Source organism: Mus pahari, chromosome 2, assembly GCF_900095145.1.
Source record: "Mus pahari chromosome 2, PAHARI_EIJ_v1.1, whole genome shotgun sequence".
NCBI lineage: Eukaryota > Metazoa > Chordata > Mammalia > Rodentia > Muridae > Mus > Mus pahari.
The window spans coordinates 56,201,739-56,229,375 of NC_034591.1; the positions used below are offsets into that span (position 1 = coordinate 56,201,739).

The following is a 27,637-nucleotide window of genomic DNA, read 5'->3' on the forward strand; positions in this document are numbered from 1 at the left end:
ATCTCTCTGATGCTGCCAACAGACCATTCCAAATCCTCCCCTGTCACAGGACAAAGGCTGCACAGATGTGGAGGGAGCAGGCGCTGGGAATGCTATACAGCCTGTCTTCCAGGATCACCAGGGTGAGACAGATAAACCTTTGCGTCCAAAAACAAAAAAAAAAAAAAAAAAAGGGGGGGGGGTTAAAAAAAAACAAAACAGAAAAGAAACACTGAAGTCAGAAAAAGAGAGAAGACAAAATAGCCTATTGAAATAAAGAGGAAATGCGTGAGTGGGGTTTCTATCTGGGGAAACAGCAGGGGGCAGCAGGGTGGGCACATCGAGAATAAAAACAAAGGACCAGAATGCTGGGTAGTAAAGGAAGAAAAGCACACAAAAGTCCTGGAGGGGTGAACTGGGGGAGGCAGCCAGTAAAAATGATGGCTGAAAGGAGCTGAAAGGCAGGAACCACTGAGAGAGTCTCTGCTGGAATCCCTGGTCCACAGCCTCTACCCGGCTCTGGAATTGTTCCCCCTCTGCCTTCTCCTTATTTGCTTTCAGGCCTTGAAATGCCCAGGTTCCAGCTTTTTCTTTTTCAATAGAAGAAAGCAGTGTTTTGCATGTCTGAGAGAAATCCAAAGGAAGATGCCTCCTAAGGCTTTCTCAGAACACACCACACAGCCAGCCCACTCAGAGCCCATAGCCCGCGGCCATCTTAAAGGAGCTGCTAAAGGAAAGGGATTGCTGGTGCTTGAGATAACTCATCTCTCGGGGATCTGAATCAGAAGGTGTCCTCCTGACTGAAGATCACACTCCTCTCCCTAAGCACCTAAGGGACAAAGGAGAGCGGAGCTCGAAGCAGGAAGCATGCTGGGAGCTGAGGGCTAACTCAGAGAACCACACAGAATATGACTTAGGTACCTTGAAAGAGCCCAGTTCCTCAGATCCATGGTCAGTAAAGGCTGGGTACAGTCAGAATGTGACAGGACAAGACAGTGCAACAGTCCCTCCATCTTGTATTCTTGCTTAGCCTATTTCAGATTTAACTAGTATTTGATCTCCTTGATAGAGAATCTGTTGGAAAATTACCCAATCACCTGCATTCTAGGACCTGAGGCCACAACGCCCCACCTAGCTTATCTTAGCCTCTGTTAAATTGCTTGCTTGTACAAACCTCCTGCTGCAGCTACTGAGCAAAATATTAAGATATAGTTTTTGCCTTTAAAAGGCACTTGGTCTAAATGCTTGAGGTTACACTTAGATCCCAAATACCCCGGCTGGTTGGAATAAAGACTTCTCAATTGGCTCTAAAGCATGTCAAGTAATCATCTATGGTGGGCTCCTGGTAAAAGGGTCTTTGAAAAAAAACTATGGAATTTCTATTATCTGAAGCCATTGGAGAGTCAAGCTGATACATGCATGCGCACAGGCATGTCAAGAGATTTTCTTTAGCATAAGCATTTCTGTTATTTCTCAGTACTACCACTAACACTAAGTCATTAGAGGTTTTGTCAGTATGCAGAGAGCTCATTAAGAACTGTGGACCAAGTATGCCCAGGGTAATGCCTTCAATTTATCTCCTTCTGACTTGAAGAACCCTGGGCTTTAAAGGGCTCTCTACCATTTCAGAGTGGTGAATGGTTCTGCATAGATAGTTTACAATTTCAAAATGCACAGGTCAGCTGGGAGTAGGAGACAACACTTCTAATCCCAGCACTTGGAAGACAGAAGGAGGAAAATTGCTACAAATTTGAGGCCAGCCTGTCCAGAAAATTCCAGGCTAGCCAGGACTATGTAGAAAGATTCTGTCTCAAATCAAATGGCCATCTTCTGAACTTTGTGCAACTCGGGACTTCAAAGGAAAAATCCCCTCAATGAGTGTGGCTTTAATTACTGTCCACGTGCAATATTTCAAAATTTGCTTCTGCTCCTCCTCAGCTTCTTGGAGAAATCGCCACAGAAAACAGACTAAGCCCATGATGATGATGATGATGATGATGATGATGTGTGTGTGTGTGTGTGTGTGTGTGTGTGTGTGTGTAGCAGAAACCAAGCCACTATGTCATTTGCAAGTCTTGCCCTGGAGGGGTGGATGATCAGGAGAACATAGGAAGAAATGAAGCCTGCAGCAGAGTCAGCACCACAGCTCATCTTTCTAAGACAGTGGGACTATCCAGTGTCCTGGGGAAAGCCATTCACTAGCATTCACTGCTCTAACCCACACACTCTCCTTCCATTGTTCTGACCACAGTTCCAGACAAGAGTTCAGCCAAACTCTTCATAGTGAGAAAGACATAGGAAGAGAAGTCTGAAATGATTGATAGTCTAATATCTACTTTACAAGGTCCTTGCAAAGATTAAATTATGTGTTGTGCTCTGTACACACATCTGACATATTCTTTGAGTTTGATAAACGGTAACTGTGTTATCTGTATGCAGCTTTACAGTTGGATCCCAAACACCCACATTCAACTATGTTGAGTTTATTTGTATACCTAATTATTGGTTTCTTTCCCCCAACCTGCTAATGCTTGAAAATGTTGAATCCATTTTCCTCTGAGTGTATATTTGAGTGTCAGCCTATAGAAAACAGTTCCTGTTAGGTACTCCACACAGACTCACTGAAAGAATGAATGAATGAGGAAAGGATTAAGTGGAAGGATGCAAGTGTCCCCAGGTGCATAAAAGGAGAAGCAAAGGGATAAGAGTACTCATTAACGTGCTCACCGTCTGCAGCCTATATGTCTGTGCAGAGGCAGTAAGCGTCAATGGCGGGAGAGATGGCTTGGCAGTTAAGAACGGTGGCTATGCAAAGTAAGCAGGCTCAACATCAGTGACCTAAGAGGGTCACCTAGGCTTTCCGAGGACCTGGGTCTCAATGACAGTCTCTTTCATTTATTCACCCTTAAAAATCTCCAAGTGAGTCCTTTCCCCCCTTCCACCCAACACCCTCGGTCTTCTACTTCTAGTCACATTATAAGCATGAGAACTTGAGTGGCGTTCCTTTATATTTCCAAAGGGCGTCTGAAGGAAATGCTGAACCAGTAGCCCCTATCTTGGGAATGATCTAAGACCCAACTGGAAACCCAGTTAGTCTACATCCTAGGAGGTGAGATTGGCTGGTCAGGTGGCACATGGCAGCAGCAAGCATTTGTCAGGAGACTGAAGTGTGAGTTGGGAAAAACACAAAGGCGAATCAAACAACAAAAGCTAAGAAACTAGAAAAGCTGGGTAGAACAAATATAGGGATCTGTAGAGGAATCATCCACAATATAGATTATCCAGCTGAGTTCAAACGATTTATAAAAAGCTCCACAAAATCAAAGCAACTATGCCAGGCATCATTTTGTTAATTAAAATTTAAATTAAATAAATTAAAATAGGGGCCACCAGAGAGATGGCTCAGTGGTTAAGAGTACTGACTTCTCTAGCAGAAGACAAGGTTTCAAATCCTAGCTCCCACATAGTGGCTGACCGCCATCTCTAACTCCTGATCCAGGGAATCGGATTCCCTTTTCTGACCTCCACAAGGACCACACACAAACATGGCTAAACAGGCATACATTCAAACAAAAACATTAATATAATAATAATAAATGAAGATATAAATTTTAAAAAATAATTTAACTTAATTTTAGTTACTTATGTCTGAGACAGGGTCTTAACATATAGCCTTGGCTGACAGAGAACTCACTAAGAAGACCAGGTTATCCTCAAACTCAAGAGTGATCCACTTGACGCTGCCTGCTGAGTGCTGAGATTGAAGGCATTCACCACAGTACCCAGCAAGTAACACATTCTAGAAAGCTTTTAAACTGAATTCGTCCCCAAATCCTTCCCCTTTATAAATTTGGATATAAAAATTATTTATTTTAACTGCTTGGTTAAGATGGCTTACCTGAAACCAACAACAAGTGCCAGAGAAACAATGGGTGAGTGTTGTGTTGGGAAGACCATTTTGAGTGTCAATATAGACGGTGCTATCTAGAATTTCCCTGCGATCCCTGGAGACCTGCTACTCACCGTGGTCAAGGATGTACTTCACAATCTCCCCATTGCCGGTCTTTGCTGCATAATGAAGGAGCGAACAGTGCCCTGGTCCCTGAATTAGTAAGCTCCCTCCATTCTTATAGCTCTCCATAAGCTGAAAAAAAAAAAGTGACACAGGGAAAGAATATCAGCAGTACCCAGAACAGGGGCCAAAGCTCCAAGGTCACATAGAAAAGCCACTTAGTAAACCACAATGTTTTTAGCCTCAGAGGACACAGAGAAGAGCTAAATGGATGAAGTACCATCCCTCTATCACTCACATGGATGGTTACTCTCATGTAACTCTGGAAAGGGTCTGTCTGCATCAAATAGCTCAAGAAAATAGAAATGTCTGGCTTTCTACCACCCTCTTCTGAGCCCCAGACTGTCAGAAGAAAACTAATATTTCCTGAGGTTTGTCCAGCATTTGTTGCATCAGGAAGAACTTGGCTCTGAGCCTCTAGGCTCCTTTACTGTGTCTTTTGTTGTTCTCTGATATGGCATGAACACAAATGCTTCATTCTCCTGGGCACAGCATTCATGCACATATGTATGTGCACACGAGTTAATGAACATATACTCAAAGGGAGAGTTCCTGTTCCATCCCTATACCTTCTGAGATTCAGGCCATGCATGCACAAATAGGGCTAGAGATTATTGTGAACTAAGGAGAACCAAAATAGTGGTGTGAATGTCATTGTTTCTGTATGAGAACAGCCAGTAGGAAAGGCCAAGGATTTAGCCACCAGAGAGGAAAGTGGACAAGTGAAGATGTAGACCGAGTTCGTGAAGTACGGAGTATTACAAACTGCAAATATGTCACCATTCTCCAAACTGTGGGATACCAGCATAAGAGGAGCCTTGGTGAATGAAGTTCCCCATAAATTATTTGAAGACAAATCTACTAACAGAGCAGGTCTCAAGAAAAACTAACACAAAAGCAACAGTAACATGACTCAGCCACCAGCCTCAGTGGCCTTTAAATTCCAGAGGGAGAACAAAAGTGTTGACTGCAAAGAGAGACAATATAAGGTTAACAAAGGGGTGCCAGGGGAAAAAGCAGAGTTCTGGAAAGAGCCAAGGAAAAGTTGCTAGAAATTCAACCAAGAAGAGCAGCTGATCAGAGGAACTGGAACCACAGGAGCTAAAGGAATCTATATCGCCAAACTCTGAGGGAAAAGACAGGCAGGAGAGGCACAGAGGGCCAAAGGAGAGTCTTCTGTGTTCAGTTACAACATCTTGTAGCAATACTGTTGCTCTGTAGGAAGATCCAATGAGAGTGGCAATGTGGATGTAGCCAGACCGAGCAGGGATCAGCTTTTCTGAATGTGCCTTTTGGGAAGGTCACACTAAGACTAAAAGTCAGCCCGTCGGTACTTTATGTGTTATGTATCCTCACCATACGGGAGCTCCTGGAGTCTCCTCTACCATCTTGTGTCATCCCCCTCCCTCCCTCTCTATCCCATCTAACTCCTTTTTATCTCTCTCATGCAGAGCCTGTTTAATATTAAATATGGACTGTGTATTCTACACAATTAAAAGAAAAATGAGATGAAAGCTATACCTCTATATATCTACACACACACACACACATATATATATATATTTATCATATATAAATTATAGATAGATAGAGAGAGAGAGAGAAATAGAGAGATAGAGAAAAAGGAAGTTCTTCACTGATTATATCTCATCTCATAGTATATAAAACATTATTGAGTCACTCCTCAAAAAGTTAGGGAAAAATTATAATGTAGATTGTGCCAAGATAACCAACTAGATATAGTGCTGTCTTGCATTTTAAGCAATTTTTTTGTAAAATATTTTTAAATGAATAACAATACACTCCAGGAACTGGGGAGTTGTTTACCTAGAATAAAAGCATATGGAAAGAGCTTCAGATTACAAACTGAACTAGAAGTGTTCAAGGGCAGCAGTCATTCTTGGTTTCCATAGAATACAAGGCAAGTCCTTTCAGAGTTGTATACTGTTACTGGCTAGCCCACTGAGGGAGAATGACCATGAACTCCCAGGAATCCTGGTTAAGGATGAGGGCTCTCTTCTGGCTAACAGTGCCCTGGGACACTACAGTAGCACTGTACAGGCAGCATGGTCAGAATCTTATGAGGCTGTAATTAGCCAATACAGAGGCAATCTTCACTCTCTCCGCTTTCTGTTAGTGATGTACTGAAAGTGCAGAGCAAGCACTCTCTGGTTTATTGAACAGATGTATTTTAAAATGGAAAGAAGGGAGGAGAAGGGAGAAGAGAGCAGAGGAGAAGGGGAAAGAAGAGAAAAAGGAAAGGGGAAAAGTATAAAATAGATAAAAGAGAAGAGAAAAAGTAATTCTCAGCTTCCTTTTATGGCCTTTGGTTTCTTGGCCTGTACTGTACTGTACTGTACTGTATGTCCATGATAGAAAATGTACATCCCCTATTCAGAGGCAGCCAGCATCATTGTACAGCAGACCAGCATTGTTGGAGCTATTTACATGAAATCTTGTAGACAGTCATGACCCCTAACACAAATAACTGAAGAATAGCTAGAGCTTTTAGAATATTATACAGACTACATTATGGCAAATATTTTTAGTAATATATTGCTAGAAGAAGAAAACATTTAAGTATTATATAGCAAAACTAAACCAGCTAACATTTAAGCACTTTCCTATCCTACATGAATAGTACTGGCAGTCTTATCATATGAACACATTCAATCCTATGATAAACCAAGAAAGAAATAATACTGTGATTCCATTTCACAGATAAAGAAATTAAGGCATCAAGAAAATGCACTAATGGTATAAAACATTCACATAGGGAGAATGACAAAGGCCAGATCTGAAATCAAGCAATCTAGCTTTAGTGTTGACATCTAATTCCTTGTGAACTAAATCCACCAGAAAACATAAGCACAAGCTGAAATACCCAAAATGGACTAGACAGCCTTTTCCCAGTTGGCTGGGAATTCTGCAGCAGACTACTATATCAACAGGTGCAAGCTCTCGCTGGCACATGCATTTCTGAGTATTACCCAGGCATTTCTTATGTATGCATTTATCCCCATCTAAAGAAGCCCTCAAATCCTTCAAATGTGAGTCTTAGAAAGCAGAATTCTAGGCACTATGAGCATTGTATCCTGGAAAAATACATTTCTTTTTTTTTTTTTTTTTTTTTTTTTTTTGTAACCAAAGGCAAGTTCAGGAAATCTACCATACTCCAGGGAATCTACCATACTCCTCTGCTGTTAGTAGCAGGGTGGTGAGCGCTCATTCTCTCTTCTCATTTCTCAAAAGCAGATCTTTCCTCCTTCTACTCCACAGTAGTATATAGACTGGATCGTGAAAATTCGATGAGGTGCTTTTGAATTAAGCGTCTTAAAGGATCCCCAACATGTTGGTAGCAGGGTAGCTTACCTTCATAAGGTCACCAGTGAGGACTGCCTGCAAAATTGCTGCCAAAGACAAAAGAGATACGTCTCATTAGTAGAAGACCCTCTCACTGAGAAGCTACAAATGAATGGTTCCATGTTCAAAAGTCATCTATACTGGCAGAAAGGACAAAGTCATTGTCAAACACAAGAAAGTCCCTTCTTCAAGCCCTTCCTTACCCAAGCACCAGCCGTACACACAATTCTAACACTTTCTCGACCCCCCTCTCATCCTGGCACTGCATGATAATGTGAAATCTGGAGTTATGTTAGATTAAAAATCTTAGCTCTCATCTTAAGAGGTGTGGAACACTGGAGAAACCATTGAACCCCGTGAGCCTCATTTGTTACAATGGCAAAAGAGGAAGTCTAGATCCTGTGGCGAGCTGAAAAGGTTAACACCCTGGTTTCTCCTTCCTTTCCTGTACTATGTTCCCCAGAGACTGGGTATATCTCTGGTCATTTTGGGTGTGAATATTGTCGTGGGAAATACTCACTGCCACAGATATTAAGAGGACTGAAAAAGAAGAGGAAACCGGTACTTCAGTTGTGTTCTGTGGAGGATAATCACATGCCTAGCCTTAAATTAATAGATGCCAGTGATGGAAATAAGACTAAGAGTCTCGTGTAACCTGAGTTACTTATAAGAGAAAATTAAGTTTCTAATGGCGTATGCATGTAATATATAGAAAATAAATAAGAAAATAAGAAAACCATGTTAAATGAGGGAACCAATCTAAAGACAATTGTGGTTCTTAAAGGGAGCTACCTGCGTTGTTGTAGAAGTGATGCCTTTAGAAAAGGAGATGTGCCAATTTGGAAACTATTCAGACAACGGACTCAGCCTTTCAAATCACAACTCTTTAGAGAAAAAACTGTTTAGGTTTGATTTTGCAAAGGACTATTTTGTTCTTGTTTGAGTAATGCCTCAACTCGATTAAATTAAAGCCTAGGAGCACAGATCAAAAATAGAAGGAGTCCAGAGCTGGAACTAGAGCTCACCTGTGAAAGTGCAAGCGTGAGGAATGGGGTCTGATCAGCAAGACCCACAAGAGTCAGGCATGGCGGCATGAGCATGCGATTCTAGTAGAAGGGAGGGGAGACAAGCAGATTCCTAGATCTTGTCCTGCAAGCCTACCCTACCCTGGAAGCCCCAGGACCCAGTGAAGTATCCTGTCTCAAAAACTAGGTGCACGGTTCCTAAAGAACCAAATTTGAGGTTGACCTCTGGACACCACACACACACACACATACACACACACACAGAGACACAGAGAGAGAGAGAGAGAGAGAGAGAGAGAGAGAGAGAGAGAGAGAGAGAGAGATCCCAGCTGCCCCTTGACTCTCAAGGCTTCCTATTGCACATTTGAGAGTCCTGATATAGAGTGCAGTATAGAGTCAGTGTTGCAGGGCTGAGCACCATCTATTAACCGGAAGCCTTGAACACCTGCAGAGGAGAGTATGGCTGCTTAAACATGGGAGGAGGGAGGAGGCAAGAAGGAGGGGAAACTGTAGAACAGAAAAGGGAGGGGAAACGTTCCCTTCTCTAAGAAGCTATAAGCAATGTGCACTTGGTTTTGAAGCATCTGTAATAAACCCAGTCTCCCTCTGCAAAACACGGAGGCTATCCGCTCATAGAGCCGAATGAAAAAAGCAGAAGGACAAGCCAGTTAGCTGCAAAGCCAAGACGAAGAAAGGACGTAGCCATGGAAATGGATTACTAAGGTGTGTGGGGGTGTGCTGACAGGGAGGAAGAGGAGAGAGATGGAGGTGGCAGGAAGGCATCATACCATGCATAGCATTGTTTTAAAAACTGTTTTATTAAAAAAAGAAGTAAGAAGTGGAGAAATATTGGAGCTATAGTAAAGTAATTAATATGTCCAAAGAACCTATGAAAATCCTGGGCATCCCTCACTGTTTTTTATAAATAAGGATCCCGACACTTGGAGTGAAGCAGCCCTTGGGGCCCAAGGCTTATCATGGTCTGCCAGCACCATAAACCTAAGTCTAGGGCACTGTTCACTGCTGCACTGAACTCAATGTGGGGAGAGCCCTACTAGGCACCATGACACCCACAGAAGGTAAAAGAAGATACTGGGGTCTAAGTCTGTGGTGCTGTGGAAAGAGCGATGGATCGGGGCATAATTCTGTGAGATTTGCTGGACATGAACATTTTAAGCTATGTTTTTTTTCCTCCTTGACAAAGAAGGTTCTCAGCTGTAATGCTCACTTCAGGGTTAAAGTTTTTAAAAGGCTTTATAAATAGAAAGGAGAGTTTTCTGCACTCCTAAACCTGCACACATGTACACATATACACAAAACACACACATACACACACACACTCACTCCTAAGCCTGCACACATGTACACATATACACAAAACACACATACACACACACACACACACACACACACACACACACACACACACTGATCATTCAGAAGGCAATGTCTGTCGAGAGTAATCTTGGCCTTCCCTTGACAACTTCCCTTGTCAAGGGGAGCTGGACATGTGCGGCTCTGCTAAAACAACATATTCAGATGTGAAGGACAGATCAAGGAGCCACGAGGAGGTATTTTCCTTCAGGACAGAAACTCTTTAACAGATCACAAAGAAGTAGGGATGGGAAAAACTGTTAGCAATTTCAGTTTGAAGGAACAAATAGATTCGGATTGTCACACTATAGAATGTGTGACCATCTTGACAAGAAAGAAGGCAAATGAAACTGCAAGAACGCACTGTTCACACAGAGTCTTGTAGAACCCACTCAAAAGATCAAACAGCAGCATGGCTCATGTTTTCAAGACCATACGGAATTTGTTCAGTATGGAACAAATGAAAGTGCACATAAAAAGTGGGAGGATGTGGAGAAATCTGCAAGGAGATGAGGTCATTATTTAAAACATTTATGAAAAATCAAACTTGGCACATGCACGCAATAAATCAAGGAAACAGGAAAAAAAAAAAAAAAAAAAAAACAACCCAGGGCACAGCCCATGTAAAGACCTATGGCTAGTAGTACAGTCAAAGAAGGTTTCATGGAGGATGGGTTATTTAAACCAACCTATGCCTGCTAAGTAGGATTAACCGGCAAGGAAGGTTTGGGAAGGTCTTGTAAGATGAGGGAAGAATCTGAACGGAAGCATGGAACTTGGAAACATAGTGCTTGAGGGAAGCTGCAAAGAACTGTGTGTGGAGGGCAGCCAAACATCACTGTACTATAGCTTCACAGTCCACTGATGTAAGTGTCTGCAAGTCAAGGTTAGATTCATGTATGGGTTTTTACAGGGCATAAAGAGCAACTGGAGACTTAAAATCATATCAGAGGAAAATCTGAATGTCCTTCAGCAGGCCTACCTGCTTCTTCCCTTCTGAAATCAGTTATGAATTGCTATTAGGTCCTTTGCCACCAATCCTCCAAGTAGAATCCCTTTCAAGTTGTACAACTTCTACCCTACATCACTCCTGAGCAATGCTATTTGTTTCTGTGAGTTTCCTGCAGCTTCTCAGTTTGATATCCCCATAAATACATAGAAAATTGTATAACAGAATTATAACCACAAATGATTCTCATTGTGTTGGATACAGAAAGCATGGATATTTATTTTTAAGCCAAGTAACACACCCAAGGGTAGCTATTATGCAAACATTATTAGAAACAAGGCTCCCTTCTTTCTCTTGATTAATGTCCTTCCGTATGAACACTGTTGCTTAAGATCTCTTCTGCAGAAAGACAGCCCAAGACCATTAATATTCAACCCTAGGTAATAACCTTGTGGAAGATCAAGTTTAAAAACAAAATAATGAGCTACTATGATTATAGCATTATTTTTTATTTTTTGAACTCTGTTTTCTTTTTGGTTTTCACAAAGATCCTTCATAATAAAATGAATGCCTCAAATTTCCAGAGGCAAAGGTGGCTTCAATTTTTAATATATCACAAAGGCTACTGAGTAGATGATTACATTTCCTGGAAAAATAAATTGTATAAACTTATATAGTAAGATAGTAAAGGAGTGGAAAACGTTTTTATGTGTGAAAAGTTGAATGCGCTGCTTTTGGTCAAAGTTTTTTTTTTTTTTTTTTTTGTTTTTTGAGACAAGGTTAAAGTATTTTACCATAGCAACAGAAGGAAGCTACAACATTAAAATTAGGATCAGAGAATCTAGTTCATAGAATACAGTGGCTTACTCTTATTTTTCATCCTGGACACGGAGAAAAACATCTGAGATAAAGGACAATTGTAACCCAAGAATTTGGTGTATGGTTACTTCTGAAAGAAAAGTTTAAGATGTGAATCCTGTTATGCCAACAAGAATAGGAAGAAAAAGTATAAACAAAGAGGCAAAGGCACATATATAATATCCTTGTAATTCTTTTATATATTTTTACTTTTACGTGTGTGTGTGTGTGTGTGTGTGTGTGTGTGTGTGTGTGTGTGTTGATATGTGCACATGAGCACGGTGCATATACCAGAAGAGAATATTAGGTGCCCCATAACTGGAGTTACAAGTGGCTATGAACCACCCAACCTAGGTACTGGAAACAAAACCTGGTTCTTTTGGAAAAACAGCAAATATTTTCAACTTCTGAGCCATCTCCCAACTTGTGATGCAGTTCTTAATAAAGCAGACAGAAGAACTTTGTGTGATATATGAAACAAGAACAAAGCCCTCCACGCACAAAGACTTAAAAAAGACTAATATGTAATGCCTGGTTGTTCAGTTTTCAATGTTACCAACAATTACCTGGCTCATTTCCATTTCCTCGTGGTAACAACTACTCAGATGGGTTGTAGAAAAAAACTGAAAGGGAAAAGTGTGAACAAAGAATGATGTGTGGAAGTCTCAGAGAAAAGAAGTTAGTGGAGTCATAACCACGGAATTGGAAAGTTCTACTTTTTAAGCTAACACCTTCCTGTTTAGAGCAAGGATCCCAACTTCCTAGTCAGTAGACACTTTCTACATCATCTACCTGACTTTGTAATCTAACTCTGACTTCACAGATGTAAAACAAACTGCTTAGGACTCGAACTGACATCCCTCACGCCACACAGCTGTGAGCAAAAGATCAAAGGTTCAGATGAGTTTCCGCTTCGGTTGTTTTCTGCCCTTTTCTCTCCTAAGGTCAAGTGCCTTTCACCATAATGATCTGGTTGGCTTCTTCTACTTAGACTGTGATGCCGCCAAACTAAAACAAAAGGCCTGTTAAACAGTAAAGATACTATGAAGTTTTAAGCTCAACGTCTATTTCTATAAAGGGAAACACTACATGATGAGCAGACCCAACATAAAGGTTAGGCTCAGGGCTTGTTCAGTCTGGTGAGGTACATTTTCAGGCTTTCCTGTTTCTGGTCGGCACCAGGAGTCTATGTCTTTAGAGAGATTTCTCCACAGAGCTTTTCCTGTATTGAGAAATACTCTGTCCAGTTTTTCTGTTTGCGAGCAGCCAGCCATGATACATGAGCAACAAACTGTGAAAGCTTAGCTTGCAGAGATGGGATTTAGTATAATCATCAAACACGGCAAAGGTAATCTAACACACGCTTAATGGTATGGACAGCCACTGTGAATTATGCTAATTAGNCATAAATGGGAAGCAGCTCAGGAAAGTGATTGCAATTAATATTATTTTACATAGGCAGACTGAACAAACCCAAGATGAGGTGAGGAAAAGGAGAAATCAGATATTTCTAAAGACTTCTGCATTTAGCCTGCTCCTAAAGGGAATATCTGTCAATCAGAGCAGGATATGAGGCAAGTTATTTTTATAATAAAAGCTAATGTACAGGGATTGCATTGAAAAAAGCTGATCTTTTGGAACAGATTCCTGGCTTTTCTTACAATAAGACACAGGTCTGTATCACTTATTGTTTCACAGCAAAGTGAATTCCCACCATTATGCTGAAGACACAATTCTGCATTTGGCTAAAACCATACGCTTTGGACAGAGAGGTTTCCTGAATAAGTTTGTCTCTGCGTCACTGGATGCTGAACTGCCCCATATCAGCATGACCACACACATGGCTGTGAGTTGGGAACTGGTTTTATTGGAACCTCGGTCCACCTTCCTTAGCTTTACATGGGCTGTTGAGTTTCCTTGGAAAATGGTAGCTGATTCTAAAAGCCACCGTGGCTGTCAGCCCTTGGAAGCACGCCCTCCAAACATAGAGAGTCATGAACCATTCTCACTGATATGCTGCTATACCCATACTCAAGATAAGGGTGATACAAACTCCAGATCTCACCAGGGAGAGTCAAAAACCACACTGCAAGATGGGTGTGTAGGATGTGTAGGAAGAGAAATATTGCAATACTATTTCTCAAAAGTAAATCTGTCAATTCTGAATGCCTTTCTTTACCCTCTCCAAAAGGTATTCTTTCAAGTATGCATTTCTCACTCTATTACATTTTATTTCTGTGGAGATACGCATGATAAAACACATGACATAAGATGTGTAATATGTTCCCACAAGTGACATGGGCAATAAAGGCTGTTGGTCAGAGTCATTTCTCAATACTAACTAAAAGTCAAAATCAGCACGCTAACTCAAAGCACATCACAGTTCCAGTCTGTGAGGCAAAGCAAAGGTTTGCCAGGCTTTCTTAGCATCACCTTCTCTGGTACACTCATCCTGCAGTGTGACTAAGGCCAGTGACCTTGTGTCTTCCCTCCCTGGATATGGATAAAGCAGGACTTCAGTTAGAGGAATGGTTCATGACCCCCAAGTGAAGATGATTATCTTTGCCTGGGCTCCCAGCCATGGTGGTGTTTAGAACCATCGGCCATTTCCCGAGGAATCTGGAACAGTCCATGGGAAGGCAAGTGAGAGTCTAGATGGGTTCCAATAAAGCTAGCTCCAAGTCACAGCCATGTGTGTGGTCACAATGGTAGTGGGCCATTGAACATCTAGTAGAACAGAGACAAACTTGCTCTTAAAAACCTCTCTTTCCAAAGCACAGATTTTTTTTTCCAAATGAACAATTTAACCATAATGATCTGAGTTCACCTTGTTGTGCAATAGTAGGTGATACAGACTTGTGCATTATTGTAAAAAGCAAACAAACAAACAAACACACGAACAAAAACAAAAATAAAACATGAATCTGTTCCAAAAGATCAGCTTTTTTCAATGCAATCCCTGTACATTAGCTTTTATTATAAAAATAATTTGCCTCATATCCTGCTCTGATTGACAGATATTCCCTTTAGGAGCAGGCTAAATGCAGAAGTCTTTAGAAATATCTGATTTCTCCTTTTACTCACCTCATCTTGGGTTTGTTCAGTCTGCCTATGTAAAATAATATTAATTGCAATCACTTNCCTGNGCTGCTTCCCATTTATGNCTAATTAGCATAATTCACAGTGGCTGTCCATACCATTAAGCATGTGTTAGATTACCTTTGCCGTGTTTGATGATTATACTAAATCCCATCTCTGCAAGCTAAGCTTTCACAGTTTGTTGCTCATGTATCATGGCTGGCTGCTCGCAAACAGAAAAACTGGACAGAGTGTTTGTAATCAGGTAAATAAATATAGGGAAATGTGTGAAGAAATTTCTCTGGAGAAGTGGATTTATAGAAGATGATGGCACAAACTTCTTATTGTCTAAGCATGATGTCATGCTTATTAATTGATGGGAGAGTGCGAAGTGTCCTTGTGATCATATTGGGTCAAGTGTGAGCATAGCATTTGTCTTGAATTTGTCAATCATTCAGTGTTTTCACTGACACAAAAGGAATTGAGCCCTTAACCTCTACATTAACTTTTCTTAATTTTGTTTTCCAACTTTAAGACAGAATAAATTATTCTTATACTTGTTAAATTAAAAATACAGTTCAATATATTGACTGGCCCCTAGTGTCTTCTTAATCCCCGGATGTGAGGCAGGACTTCTCTGATTTTCTTCCTTCTTCCTCCAGCACAATTTCCTTTCATTACAGTATAGCCCAGCGGTTCTCATTCCTTTCATTACAGTATAGCCCAGTGGCTCTCAAGCTTTCTAATGCTGTGACCTTTTAATATAGTTTTGCTGACCCCTAACCATAAAGTTATTTTTGTTGCTACTTAATAACTGTAATTTGTTTCTGTTCTGAATCCTAATGTAAATATCTATGTTTTCTGATGGGCTTAGGTGACCCCTATGAAAGAGTTGTTCAACTCTTAAGGGGGCACTACCCACAGGTTGAGAACCTCTGGTTTGATCCTTGTGGTACATTACCAGTATGTCTTGTAGAAATACTGTCTGAAAGATGTAGAGCACACACTTAGGGTCACTCAGCGTCACCATCACTTTATGGACTGAACAGTAGCAGCATCTAATACTTCAAGAGTCTTATATCCAAACCTATGCCATCTTTATTGCTGAGTGTATAGCCATATATGGGAGACATACACAGGCTTCATTTCCCACTAATGATAGAGTTAACCCTCAAATTCAATTAGCTCCTGATAATTGCATGCTGGGATGTATATGGGTTCTTTCCATCTGCTGTATGAATCCTTCTGAAGCTCCTAGGAGAATGGAAGGAGTTTTCTGTTTGGAGAAAAATAGAGATGCAGCCATCTCGTGTTCCCTCCAGCAGAAAACCTCCACCTTGCTGCCAGGGGAGCAGAATGAGCCTTATTCAGAAGTTCATTCGCTCTTTTTATTCACCACTAGAACTGGCTGTAAACAGTGAGGCAACCAGATGTTTCCCAGCAGCATCTCATCTGGTTTTTGTTGTTGTTGTTGTTGTTGGGAAAGTGTTGTTTTGTGTGCTTAAATTCCAGCACTGCAGTTAAGCCAAAGGTATGCCGAATGCACTTTTATATCCCCTTAGTTTGATGATCTCCCTTTCTCTGAAAACCTCCTGGTATGAGAGATTAGTAAAGTGCTGAGTGTATATGTGATTGGCCCTATAGAGAGTGGTCCACCTGCTTAACACTTCTCTTCATTATTAACTAGGGACTTTGGAAGGGAGGAAAAGAAAGGTCTACCAGGACTGGTGATTTAATTCAGCGTTAGTGTGAATGCTTAACAAGGTCAAAGCCCTGGGTTTGATCCCTAGTACCACAAAGGAAAAGAAAACAATGGAGGGAGGGAGGGAGGCTAAAAGGGAGAGAGGGAGGGAAAGAGGGAGAGAGGGAGGGAGGGAGCCTCCTCCACTGGCATCTGTTTTGCCTGCAAGTAAATTTCTGAGTCACAGAGACGTTTCAATCCCTTGGAAATATAATTGTGCTTATATGGTGCATCCAAAGATTTCAAGTCTAGAAAAATCAATATTAGGAGTCAAACCAGATGCCATACCGTCATGATGCATGTTGCTTTGTTAGAACACAGGTAGTAAGGATCCAAATTAACTCCCAGGTCATAGGTTAAATCATTTGCTTTGAGCACTGAATTCAGAAATCCAACCCTTGGCGAAGGGAACACAAACCGTTCATCGCTCAGAATGTGTTGGCTTCAGTCAGCCGTGTAAAATATGTCCCAGGGATCATAAGAGGGATCAGCAGGACTTGTGAAAAGACCCACTGTCCGACCTCTACAGCTCAAGTAGCATGAGCATTGAACACTGTTTCTAGTGCTAAATTAATGGCATCATGCCCGGGTGTGGTAGTCACTACATTCTTTTGTACTGCGCCACCATCTGATATCATGCCCAACTATTTCTCAACCTGAAGAGAACACTCACCCATGCATGGCATTGAGTCCCGTTAACTATTCTTCTCAGTAAATATTAAGCATGTAGAGACACAGAGGTGGTTTTCTTTTCTTTTCTTTTCTTTTTTTTGTATCTGTAAAGGACTTAATCTGATTATAATACCTTACTAAACCAATGAACTCCAAGATATTACAGTGGACAATAACACTTTTTTTCTTTCTTAACATTTGAACGAAGTAATGCAAATTAAGATGCTTAGCATATTGCAAACTGATTTGAATAAGATATGGAAAAGGAATGTCAGTATTCTCTGAGGTTCTTGTATCTCCCCCCATAATGTTAAAGGAATTTAATTTAAATTGACTCACTTTGTTTATCTTCTATTCTCAGGCATTCGGCTAAGAAAGCCATAATCCTGAGAGTGTGAGGAAAGCCCTGCTCAGCCTCACCAAGGAGAGGAAGGCGGTCCAGTGCAGGGGAGGCTGTGCTGACCCATGGTTCCTCTGGATGTTTACAGAGTCTGTAAGTAGAACTGAGAATTTGGCTTCATCATCCCTTCTCTCAGGCTGGCGTGTCTTCTGTGACTGGCCTCCTTGAGTTTATTTGATCTATTTTAACAGTGCCCTTCAGGACCTCAAAAAGGAATTCAAGTTGAGAGACCATACACACACAGTGCGTTCAGAACTAACTGCTGATGGAGCCTGAAAAGGATGGACAGTTATTGACTTTGGCCATGCAGCAACACTGCAGGGGAAATGGGGTTTAAGGCCAGGATTCAAAGGAAGAGTGTGTTCTAGAGTTCTGGAAGATTATAGGTTTATGGGTCAAATGGCTATCAGGCTGTGCAGTAAGCACCTTATCAGTTCCTAACACAACTGGACACTCTCTCTAAAATGAGGCATTTTTAATAACAACAACAAAAAAATGGTATTAGCTAAAAACCTTCCTTACTGGAACAGAGGTGAAACCAAGAGAAGTAAATTCAGCAAAAGTTACTTTCAGAAACAGATGTTAGTTAAATATGTATGAAAAAATGTAGATTTTGAAAAACAGTAGCGTAAAGACAAAGGAGGCTGTTTGTGCTTGCAATTGCTATATGGTTTTTTTATTTTAAAATATTTTCATTTTGTTTATTTATGAATTTTATTTTATTTATTTACAGAGATAAAATATTTTTTATTTTCCCCCTCATGTAAGCACATGACACATAATCATCAGAAGAACAAAAAGATTTAAGATATCTAATTTGAAAAAAGTTAAAAAAAAAAAAAAAGTCCCTCATGTAAGCACATGACACATAATCATCAGAAGAACAAAAAGATTTAAGATATCTAATTTGAAAAAAGTTAAAAAAAAAAAAAAGTAATTGTTAACTCTCATCACTTCATACCGAGTGGACTAAGCAACAGTATGCCTAAGAAGCAAGAACAGCGAGACAAACGGTGAGTTCTGAGCATGCCCAGCAGACATACATCAGCTAGACTTGACTGAGGCAGGAAACTGTCAGTGACACTCATGAAGGGCTGGGTTTTATGACCTAGTTGTCATTCGGTGAAATAAAGACTGGACTTTCATTCTTCATGGGAATTCAAAGACCCTTCAGAAAGAAAAGTTAACCCCTGGATTCCCACACACCCAAGTGTGTCCAGAGACCATTAAATAGACAGGCATGTAGAATGGAGTTGCATGGGGGACTAAGAAGTTGTTCAGAAGGGAAACGTTTTCTCTAACAAAAAAAGATGGGAGAAGATCAGCTAGTCAAGAAGCTTGGGGGAAGAGGTGATCTATACCATCACCTGATAAAGTGGGGTGCTGGAGAGCCAGGCAAACAGCATCCAAGGGATGCAGAGAGAACACTTAACCAAACCCAATAAGATGCCAGAGCCCAGGGTCACTTCTTCAACCCATCACCACCATGTGAAGCTCCCAGGACCTTCATTTTCATAATAGAATCTTGGTGAAGGCTACCATCTTTCTGAAAGTTAAAAAATAAAACATAGATTTAAATGTCTGTGTCTGAGAGGAGCCTGGTTAATCAGAATGCTGAGGGAGAGTAGCATCATGGGAGGCCCAGCCTTTCTGAGGATGGGAAGGCTGTGCTGTGAGTTAAGGAAGCTACGGTGATTGGAGAGACACCAGAAACAGCAGGAACAGTCACAGAGACTCTGATGGCTTAAGGTCCTTTGTGCACTCTGATACAACAATGACCAAAACAGGCCTTCCCTTGCTAGGATGAGAGGTACCAGAAATGCCCATCACTTGGTGAGAAGTGAGCAGGCTCTATTTGATTATGGACTCTCCTTTTAAAAAACGAACTGGCTTTGTTTTGATAAGAGAAGCACTGGGTATTGTCAACCTTCAGGAGGATGTGTCCAATATGGGGTCTCCCTAGAGCTGGCACACTGGCAAAGCTGGTTTGCCTCTGCATGTGGACGTGTTGCTGTGGCACCATGCCTTGCTATCATCAGCACGGGCATCAGCCTGGCACTTGTATGCAGAAATCCATAGGCGTTGCTTCGAGGTCACCACACTGGTGTTTGCACAACACTTCTTCAAAAATGTAGGCATTTTTTTCCCCTCACCATGTTACATCACTGATATTTTTAGAGGCAAACAAATACACAGAGCTGAAGAGAACTTTCAAGGCAGCCAACACAGCCTGATCCATGGGGGAATCAAGAACAAAGATGAATGATTTACTAAGTCTGAGGAGGGTTCTTCTCTCTCCAGACCATCTTAGTCACCCTGGTGACTTGCCAACAGATCTCAAGGGCCTAACTTACAATGACAGGAGTCATCCTCTGCCTATTGGGCTGTCACCTCTGGTAAAATCTCTAGACCTGGGAAATATGTAAAGTAACAGGTTTTACTAGTTAATGCTGAAAGCCCATGTTAATAGGACATAGAAGCTATACTTACTGGAGTGTATTCCAATATGGCTATTGAACTGATGCTCTTTCTTGAACTTTTCTATTTCTTTCTTTTGATATGTGCAAGCATTTTATTTATTAGGCATAGATTTAGAAGCTTCACCTTTATTACCTAAGCTAAGTCTCACTAAGCCTATCAGATATATGTATGGTTATTATCTTCCCAGTGTCAAAGACAGCATCGTTCAGCAACATGATCAAGGTCATGTAGCTAATTTGGAATAAAGCCAGGGTATATATCCAGGATTGGAGAGGCTTATTAGAAAACTCGGCTTCCTAGCAAGTTAATATTCTACAAAATCCTTTGGCTGGTTGTAGAAACTATGAAATACCACCATAATATCATTAAGTGACAATAGCAGGTCTTCTTAAACAGACACTTTCATGACTGGTTCAAGAAGTTTCCATAAACCAGTGTTCTGCCTCTTATATGGGGAAATGTGGGGAATCTCATTGCCTGTTGGAGGTAAAGAAGAGACATAACGATGAACTGCTATTAGTTCATACAAGGAGTATATGCAGTGACATTGGCTGGTCAGTGGGTGCTTCAGGATAATAAGAAAAGAATATCCTAAAATACAGAGCACCCAAACCTACCCAGAGGACTTACATGGCCATTGTAGAAAACCATTCAAGAAACATTGAGTTGATATTATGCTTTTGTATCAGGCCTGGGCAGATGAATCTACATCTAAGCAAAGCAGTTCAAGCCTAAATAGTTACAGCAGGTTACATAGGCAAGCAAAAATACAGACTGACTAAAACAAACAAACAAACAAACAAAACCCCACAGTGCTTTCAAGGCTGGATGTGGTGGTACATACATTTAACCCCCGCACTTTAGAGGCAGGAGGTTTATATAGCAAGTCAAAGGTAGATGAGGCTACATGAAAGCCCGTATCAAAATAAAACAAAGGCTTGCAAAGTAATTGGGCATATTGGTCAAAGTGACACATGTAAGAATGGCCTATCAGAAGCTGATTGGAAAAGTATCATACATTCTAATATGTTGCAACTGATTGTCATAATGATCCTTGGAAACTAGCTCTTGCACAAGAAATCAGTAGATCAACTTTAGGTAGAGCACACTGGAGTTTTCGTGGACTATTAGGATTTCAATTATAAAGAAGAACAGTAAAGGAATGACAATTACCTTCATGTGAGGCTCACATGACAACAACTGCCATTATGCCCACCTAGCATCATGACTATCCTGGGTATTAATATGTCAGATCACATGTTTTCATACAATAAAATCTTAAATAAATACACTTAGCTTCAATAAAAAACACACGCTTTAACTCTCCATTTCTGTATCCAAGGCTCAGAGCAGCCACATTTCCTTTTGAAAAGCCAGATTCACTTTTCTATGGGAATACATTCTCTATTAACTATTGGTTGCCAGACAGGTCACTTCATTTGATGGCCTTGATCCTGTCCTTCCATTTAAACACAATCCAGGAGGTTAACTTTGCTGTTCCAAACCCTCCATTTTCTTACCACTTGATTATTTTTCAGAATTTTCAAATCATGCATTTAACCTCCTCTCTGAGGCAGGAGGTAATCTCCAGCACTGTTGTGAAACAGTCTTAGAAAAGAGACCTCCCTTCCCACAGCATACCCCACAAGCCAGCCTTCACAGAAAGTTAGATCATCATCACCAACAAAGCACTCCAAAGAAACCAAAGGGATCAAAAGGATCATATGTTTACAATCAAGGGGTCAGGGAGAGCACAGTAGGGTCAGAGCGCATACAAAATAACATAAACCAGATTTTGGGAACCCCAGGGGGGCGGGGAACTCTTTCATTCCTGGGCTTTATTTTCAAGCAGCAAAGGCTAATCTATTTTCCAGGGATTTGAGATAGAAGACCAATCTGGGTGGGTGTGCTGTCCTTTCTATTTCTTCCTTTTTCACACAGTCTTTGGGGAGCGCCCCCATTGAAACTACTGCAAAAGGCCATCTTCTCAATACATTAGTAACTGAACCTCTTTGGAAAAGGACCAGGGATGGCCTGTCTTCTACCACAGGGAACAGCATTAATGAGGCTGCAGTGGGATTCAAAGATGTACCCTGGAAGTTTCTGTTTGCCAACACCATGGAGGGTAGCAAACTTAACGGTAAAGCTTGAATAGAGGAACTCAGTTCTGTGCCAGGGCATTGCAGAGAACAGGGTAATGTCTCTATTCATCGGGCTTAGAGTCAAATAAGAGCCACACCGCTCAAGAGAAAATATTTTTTAAAGGAATACTTTTTTTTTTTAATCAGTAAAAGAATAAGGAAGGAGAAAGCCCAAACATTTAAGCTGTCAGATAAATTCATCATTGTTTGTCCTCAGGCTCCCGGAGGTGGCTCCAGCACACAGGAATTAATAAGTACAGAGGAGGGTGTAGAATAAAAGACAAAGAAGGTGGTCTGCCAGGGGGACAGTAGGAAGTGTTGGGAGCTACATGGCTGAATGAACCCGAGGGGATTGGGATCCAGAGGGTGTCTGTAAGCAAAGGCATAGAAATTACTCATGAAAGCAACAGAAACTAAACTGGGATCAGCCCTAAATACAATCTCTAAAAAGTCTGAATCTAATTAGAAAACCAACGGGGGGTTATAGGGTAAGAAACTGGATATGGGGGAAAATATCCTCTAGTGACTTGGCATTAGCTAGCCCAAAGTCACTGCAAGGTAGCATACAGTGGAGGCCAATATTGTAAGCGATTCCTAGCAGTCAGTTAAAGACTGTAGATTGTTCCATCTGTGTCTCAAGTCACCACATTTTACTAGTCACAGGAAAGGGGAAACCACCTTTCATTCTTCTAGTCATGAGGTTGTCTCCTTGATTGTGCCAGTTCCCGAAGGAAAAACTACATGTCAACAATCCTGAGGGCTACTGGCAGGAGATGGGGCTCCTGTTTCCCTAATTATGAAGTATGAGGATGGGAGAAATGGATTTTCTTCAATGCCAAGTTATATGAAAATGAGCAGGTCTTCATCCTTAAAAGATTAGTTCCTACCAAACGTAAACTAAATTGTGTCAGTTATAGAAACAGAATCAAGATGATATAAGCTCAAGTAAGATGACATGCTACTGAGATGCTGAACAGAGGGTTGATGCAGAATAGGTCTTAGATCTTGAGTCTAAATCCATGTTCTAATCCTCATTAACTGTTCCAAACAGTAGGTTCATGTCTTAATTTTATAGTATACAACTAGGAGGACATGTAAGATATTCCAGAAACAAACGGTTCAAGGGTTGGGTGAAGTATGGATTTTTTCATTCATTTGATGGAGGAAATATCAGCATATATTCACTAGTAAAGAAAAATAGAAAAGAAATGAAAAGGCCAGTCATATCCATGAACACAGGTGTCAGAATCTTAATAAAGTGTTGGCAAATGAAACTTAGCTGTATATAAAGGGGATTAATATAATAATCAACTTGAGCTCATCTCATAAATATGATACTGGTTTCTACTGGAAAAATCAGTAATTGAGATGAAGTATGTTAACAAGTAAAGGAGAAAAACAAGATAAAAAATTTCAGAATGACAATAATTTTATCTTAAATTTGAAAATACAAATGAAAAATAGACTTCAAATATCAGCACAAAATTGACAGCCCCTACATTGGGGTCATGGTGCATAAAAGTATTGATTTGATAAAAATTATAGATGACAGTCACTTTGCTATCAGGAGGAGATCAGCAATGGTGCTGGACCATATGGACAGCTATTCAGTTCTGTACCAGTGTGGAGAGGAACAGAAAAGTACATGCAAAGCATGAGAGGAGAGAGCAAAGTGGAAGTCTCTGCATTGTTAAACAACACTACCCATACAGAAGTCCCTTCCCACAGTAAGGCCCTTGATATAGTCTACACAGTTAAAGGTTAATAGGAGTCTTGATTCAGAGCAAGCTTTTAAGAGTCAACTGCATTGTTGTATGACAGCAAAGAACGCTTAGACGGTATAACTTTAACATCACTACATATGGAGTATCATTAGTGGTATAAAGTAAGTAGGACTACACTGAACAGAAGATGATGGGAATATAAAATACTGCTGATCCCATTTAAATGCCAAGAGCTACAACGTGCAATTGAAAGCTTTTTGCCATAAAGACATTAATCTTGTCCATACTGATTTCTAAACTCATGGAATACATGGAATGGTTATTTAAAAATTGAAGATTTTTTTATTTGTGTGTATGGCTTGTTTGTGTGTGTGTGTGTGTGTATGTGTGTGTGTGTGTGTGTGTGTGTGTGNGAGAGAGAGAGAGAGAGAGAGAGAGAGAGAGAGAGAGACTTGTAAACAGGTGGCTGTGAAAACCAGAAGATGATCTGGATCTCCCAGAACTGAAGTTGCATGCAGTGTGAGCCATATGATGTGGGCTTTGGATCCTATCCCAGGTCCTCTGGAACTGAGCAGAACTCAATCTTAACTACTGAGCCAAGCCATCTCTCCAAACTACTCATAAAAATTTAATACTATTGAATAATAATGTTCATGAATTTTAATATGACAAACTGCTTTTAATTTTTATTTAAACAAAAATGCCCTTGTGACTAAGATACTCTGAAGAAGAACAAATGTGAGTTTATCCTCTATCAAACATTAAGATCTAGACCATTGTCAAAACAATGAAAACCATGTGGTTTTGGTATAAGAACAGTCGTGCTGTGTTGAAGGGATGGCTGAGGAGAGGGAGTGTATCTTCATCTTGCAGAAGACTTAGGTTCAGTTCCCAGCACCCACCTGGAAATGCACAACCATCTATAACTCCAGTCCTACAGGAGCAGATGCACTCAGAGGTCCTCTGATAGGCCTTGGACTTGCATGTGGTGTGCATAAATACATAAAGACAAAATACTTATAAACATAATATAAATATTTTTAAAGTAGCAGACATATTGATCATCAAAACATATGAGAAAATCTATTATGATATTGACTTTTTTTCTCTTGTGACTAACCAACAGCCATCTAAATTAGACGTAAAATCTACTAAACAGGAAGAAATTCAGGTCTGGTGCTGTAAACACAGCCAACTACCTGTGGCTGTAGAGATGGTGGACCCTAGAGGAAAACCTACTACTACAGTGTTCCCCAACTAGGATAATTTCTAAATGCATTCTAAATATTTATCCTTATACCCATAGTGGATTTTAGCCTTCACTCCTTGTCAAAGAAACTTCTCTCTGCAACAGATGGAGACCATTATAAAAAACCCACAAGTATTCAAAATGGAGAAGATATTTGACCATGCAATGCTCAACCCCAGTTGATATTTCTACGATACAGCCCTAAGGCTAAGGGAAGATCACAGAAGGGACAGAAGGGACAGAAGGATTGTAAGAGTGAGAGGACCAGGCCTTGTGTTGTGAGAGGTAATGCCTTCTGCACCCATAAAATGTCAATCATATATTTACCTGAACAAGACAGATATAAGACAGTACGAACTGACATGCCAACATCGATGGGGGAACTCTCACAAGGCCCTATTCCTTGATGAAGATCTACTGACCATTAGTAGATACCGAGAAAGCATCAGTCTTCTCAAAGGGTGAGTCTCTTGATAGGAGATGTCACCCTAATGGGTCAGTTCTAAACACACACACACACACACACACACACACACACACACACACACACACACATATAAGTAAATAGACTTAGCAGGCTTTATTCATTATACATTTGTCTATGTATATGTATATATGCACACACATACATGTATGTATATGTGTACATATATGTGTGTATATATACATGTATGGATATATACATATACATATATATAATAACAATTAAAAAAAGAAGAGGTTATGAATTTCAGAGAAAGAGGGGATATAGGAGGAGTTACATGGGTGGATGAAGGGATGAAAATGATATAAAGTACACATGTATGAAATACCCAATAGAATGAAAAAGTTTATGGTAGTAATAATTATTTGTGATCAGTTGAAAAGTATTTCATGGTGACCATGCCCTTTGTTTGTTATGATGTAAATAACTTTTTGTTCCTGTTTTTATTCTTCTCTCCTATAATAGTTCTCGACCACAGACTCTGCTCCTTCTACTTCTCCTACTTGGCCCCTGACTCTCCTCTCTCCAGATCCACTGCTCCTTCATTTTCTTTCAGAAAAGAGAAGTCCTCTCAGCGATATCAACCAAACATGGCATAAGAAGTTAAAATAAGACTAGGCACAAATCCTCATACCAAGGCTGTATGAGAAAACCTAATTGTAGGCAAGAGTTCCAAGAGCAGGCAAAAGAGTCAAAGATAATCCGACTCTAACTGTTGGGAGTCCCACAAAATTCCAAGATAAACCACCAGACCATATATACAGAGGACTTTGTGTAGACCCATGCAGACTCTGTGATTGCTGCTTCAATCTCTGTGAGCCCCTAAGAGCCCTGCTTCGCTGATTATGTGTGCTAGGATCACCTGGTTTCCTTGCCCCCCCCCAGCTCCTTTATATAATTGAATGTCATCTCACCAATGCTATATTTATGTGGGTTGGCTTATAAATTTTCTCTTTGAATTTTCCATAGTTTTTTTTTTTATTTCGCACATGTATTTAAAGTATGTATGACCACTTGTAATGTTGCTACTTAATTAGAAAATCTGCATCTAGTAAAAATTATTCTATTTTTAAAAAGCAGGTAAGAAAATCTAAAATAAACTTTAAAAAGGACAATACAAAAGGACAGGACTTCACAAACAAGCAAAGGAAGTAGATAATAAATAAAACAGATGTTATAACACATGAACCACTCCCTCCCCCAGTAGGCTGCTCAGGCGCCAACGGATGCACATGCGCATACTGACAGCACCAAGTGGATTCCCTGAAGGTTAAAATGAGTACATGAATTTGAGAGATACCAATGGTGGTAGGTTGGAGGAATTGTAAATATATGGGGTGGACTTGATCAAAACACATTAAATGCATATATGAATTGTTAGGTAATGAAAAACAAAGCAAAATTTTATCTGTATTTCTTACCAAACCACAAAAATCAAATTAAGAATGCAGGTGGTGTTTTAGAATGTAACACAGGACTTTGTTTTATACAAAGTTCCTTTAAACATCCCAAAGATATCAGCTCCAGGAAAATAGTAATAATTTGAAATATATTAAAATCATGAACATCTGTTATCAGGATGGAACTGAAAGGAGTTTTAAGAATGTCAGCCACAAGCTGAAGGAAATTTATAACAGAGAGAAGAAAAATGTATTTGTAACACAAAAACATGTTTATGGAACCCTTAAGAAACAGATGACCCAAAGGGAGAACAGTTGGGCCAATAACAAAATGAACCACTTCATAGATAAGCAAACACAAGTGGCCTTTAAATGCATGAATCGATGCTCCACCCATGTGTAAATTCAGAACACAAATATGTTCCATCACAAGACACAATGTCACACCACCATCAGACTGGCATTTTTTTTTTTTTTTAATCCATTCATTTCAAGCATCATCTGAGTGGATCAATGGAGACACTTATCACTGTAGCTGAGCATCCAAGTTAGGTGGCTGTACTGGATAGCTTTGTGTCAACTTGACACAGCTGGAGTTATCACAGAGAAAGGAGCTTCAGTTGGGGAAATGCCTCCATGAGATCCAG

At 40.4% G+C, this 27,637-nt stretch overlaps 1 protein-coding gene across 3 annotated transcripts in view; it reads right to left on the reverse strand.

The window, feature by feature from the left end:
* Window positions 1-27,637, reverse strand: part of Dgki (diacylglycerol kinase iota) — a 449,040-nt gene that overhangs the window by 17,524 nt on the left and 403,879 nt on the right. For all 3 annotated transcript variants that reach the window (XM_021190110.2, XM_021190109.2, XM_029534779.1), the window contains 2 exons: window positions 7,424-7,461; window positions 4,003-4,123 (listed from right to left, as the gene is read on the reverse strand). In XM_021190110.2, the coding sequence (XP_021045769.1) occupies window positions 4,003-4,123; window positions 7,424-7,461 (159 nt within the window). The remainder of the gene's footprint in view (window positions 1-4,002; window positions 4,124-7,423; window positions 7,462-27,637) is intronic.